This window comes from Chlorella variabilis (assembly GCF_000147415.1).
Source record: "Chlorella variabilis unplaced genomic scaffold CHLNCscaffold_9, whole genome shotgun sequence".
NCBI classification, from domain to species: domain Eukaryota; kingdom Viridiplantae; phylum Chlorophyta; class Trebouxiophyceae; order Chlorellales; family Chlorellaceae; genus Chlorella; species Chlorella variabilis.
Genome location: NW_005435079.1, coordinates 1,291,542 through 1,293,037, shown reverse-complemented (window position 1 = coordinate 1,293,037; position 1,496 = coordinate 1,291,542). Strand labels below are relative to the sequence as shown.

Here is a 1,496-nt window from a genome sequence, read left to right as displayed (position 1 = left end):
TATTAGACGGCGTTCAGGGTTTCACAGAAAGGCTCGGTGTGCGCTATGCACGCTACGGATATGCTGCTGCACAGCTGCTCGCCTGGGAGGTGGCGGCGCCGGGGGAGGGGGCATGGGGCCTGTGGAGAAGGCCGAGGCGGGGACCACCTGCGCTGAGCTGCCGCCCGGCGGCTGCCAGCTCAGCACGACGCCTGCAGGCCCAGGCGCAAGCACTCGCCCCGGCATTCAGTGTGCGCGCCGTCGGGCTGTGCAATCCCGCCGGCGCCAGCAAGCAGCAGCAAACATGCGGCGCAGCCCTGTCGACACCAGGCGTGACCCCTGCTGTCGATGCGGACGGCAAGAAGGCGCTGGTGGGGGGTGCTGCGGCGGCCAAAGAAACCGTGCCCAGCCCACCTCCCTCTCCGCGTCCATTAAAGAACTCCACACGCAGCGAGTGCCAGCCCGCGGACAGCCACGCCTCGCCGCTCTCGTCCCACCAGCCGTGCTCGCCTGCGGGCGGCAGCAGGCGGCGGCTGCACTGCTCGCTCAGGCTCAGAGGGAGGCGGGGAGGCGCTGGGCAAAAGCTCCAGGTGCTGGGGCCTGTGCTACACAGCTGGTTGCCTGACGCAACCCGCGCTATCGCTGTTGAGCAACAAGCTGCGGCACAAGCTGTGTTCACACCAGCCGTACCGCCACTGCTGCTGTACTTTGGTTGTACTGCCCCTCCACCGGTACCGCCGCACTCACCCCCGTTGCCCACCACCAGCGCGTCATCCACCAGCAGCCGGCTGCCGTCGTCGGAGGCCAGTACAAAGCGGTACCACCCTTGGGCAGGGGTGCGCAGCCAGCCGGAGAACACCACGCCCAGGTCCTCACTCTGGAAGGGCCAGAAGCAGTCTGCGGCGGGGGCGGGCCGGCGGCCAGAAGGTTTGTGGTTTGAAACTTTTCGGCGTGCCACTGCACTGCCTGCCGCGACAGCGACAGCGACAGCGGCAGCGGAATGGTGGCAGCAGCAGCAGCCTGGCAGCAGCAGCAGCAGCCAGCAGGGCGGCAGGGGCGGCGTGAGCAGCACGCGCCGTCCATGGCTGGGCAGTCGACGGCGGCGGCCCAGCTGGCGTTGGCAGGCGGCGCCGTCGCCCAGTCTGGAAAGTCGGACAGCGGCTGGTCGCTGGGGTAGAGCTGCAAGGGCCACAGGGGGGAGGGCATCCTTGCCGGTGAATCGATGGTTGAGTGAAGCGGAGCAGGCGTATCATCAGCAGCAGTGCAGGAGCCAGAGTGGCAAGCTTAGGCCATTAGCTGGTTCATCGCTAATCCACTAGTATGTGAATGCAGCATGGGCGGCGCAGACGCTGGCAGTAGACCGCACCTCCACCAGCAAGCCGGGTGGGGGTGGGGGCAAGGGAGGTGGCGGTGGCGGGTGAGGCGACGGCGGCGGCTGCGGCGGCGGCGGGGACGGCGGCGCGGGAGGCTGCGGGGGTGGCGGCGAGGGCGGGAAGGGCGGTGGCGGGGATGGCCGG

At 69.1% G+C, this 1,496-nt stretch overlaps 1 protein-coding gene across 1 annotated transcript in view; it reads right to left on the bottom strand.

The window, feature by feature from the left end:
• Positions 1-1,496, bottom strand: part of CHLNCDRAFT_145553 (hypothetical protein) — a gene marked incomplete at both ends in the record, with an annotated part of 21,225 nt that overhangs the window by 15,876 nt on the left and 3,853 nt on the right. Inside the window, 3 exons of the mRNA XM_005847944.1 lie at positions 26-191; positions 394-489; positions 727-876. Of these exons, the coding sequence (XP_005848006.1) occupies positions 26-191; positions 394-489; positions 727-876 (412 nt within the window). The remainder of the gene's footprint in view (positions 1-25; positions 192-393; positions 490-726; positions 877-1,496) is intronic.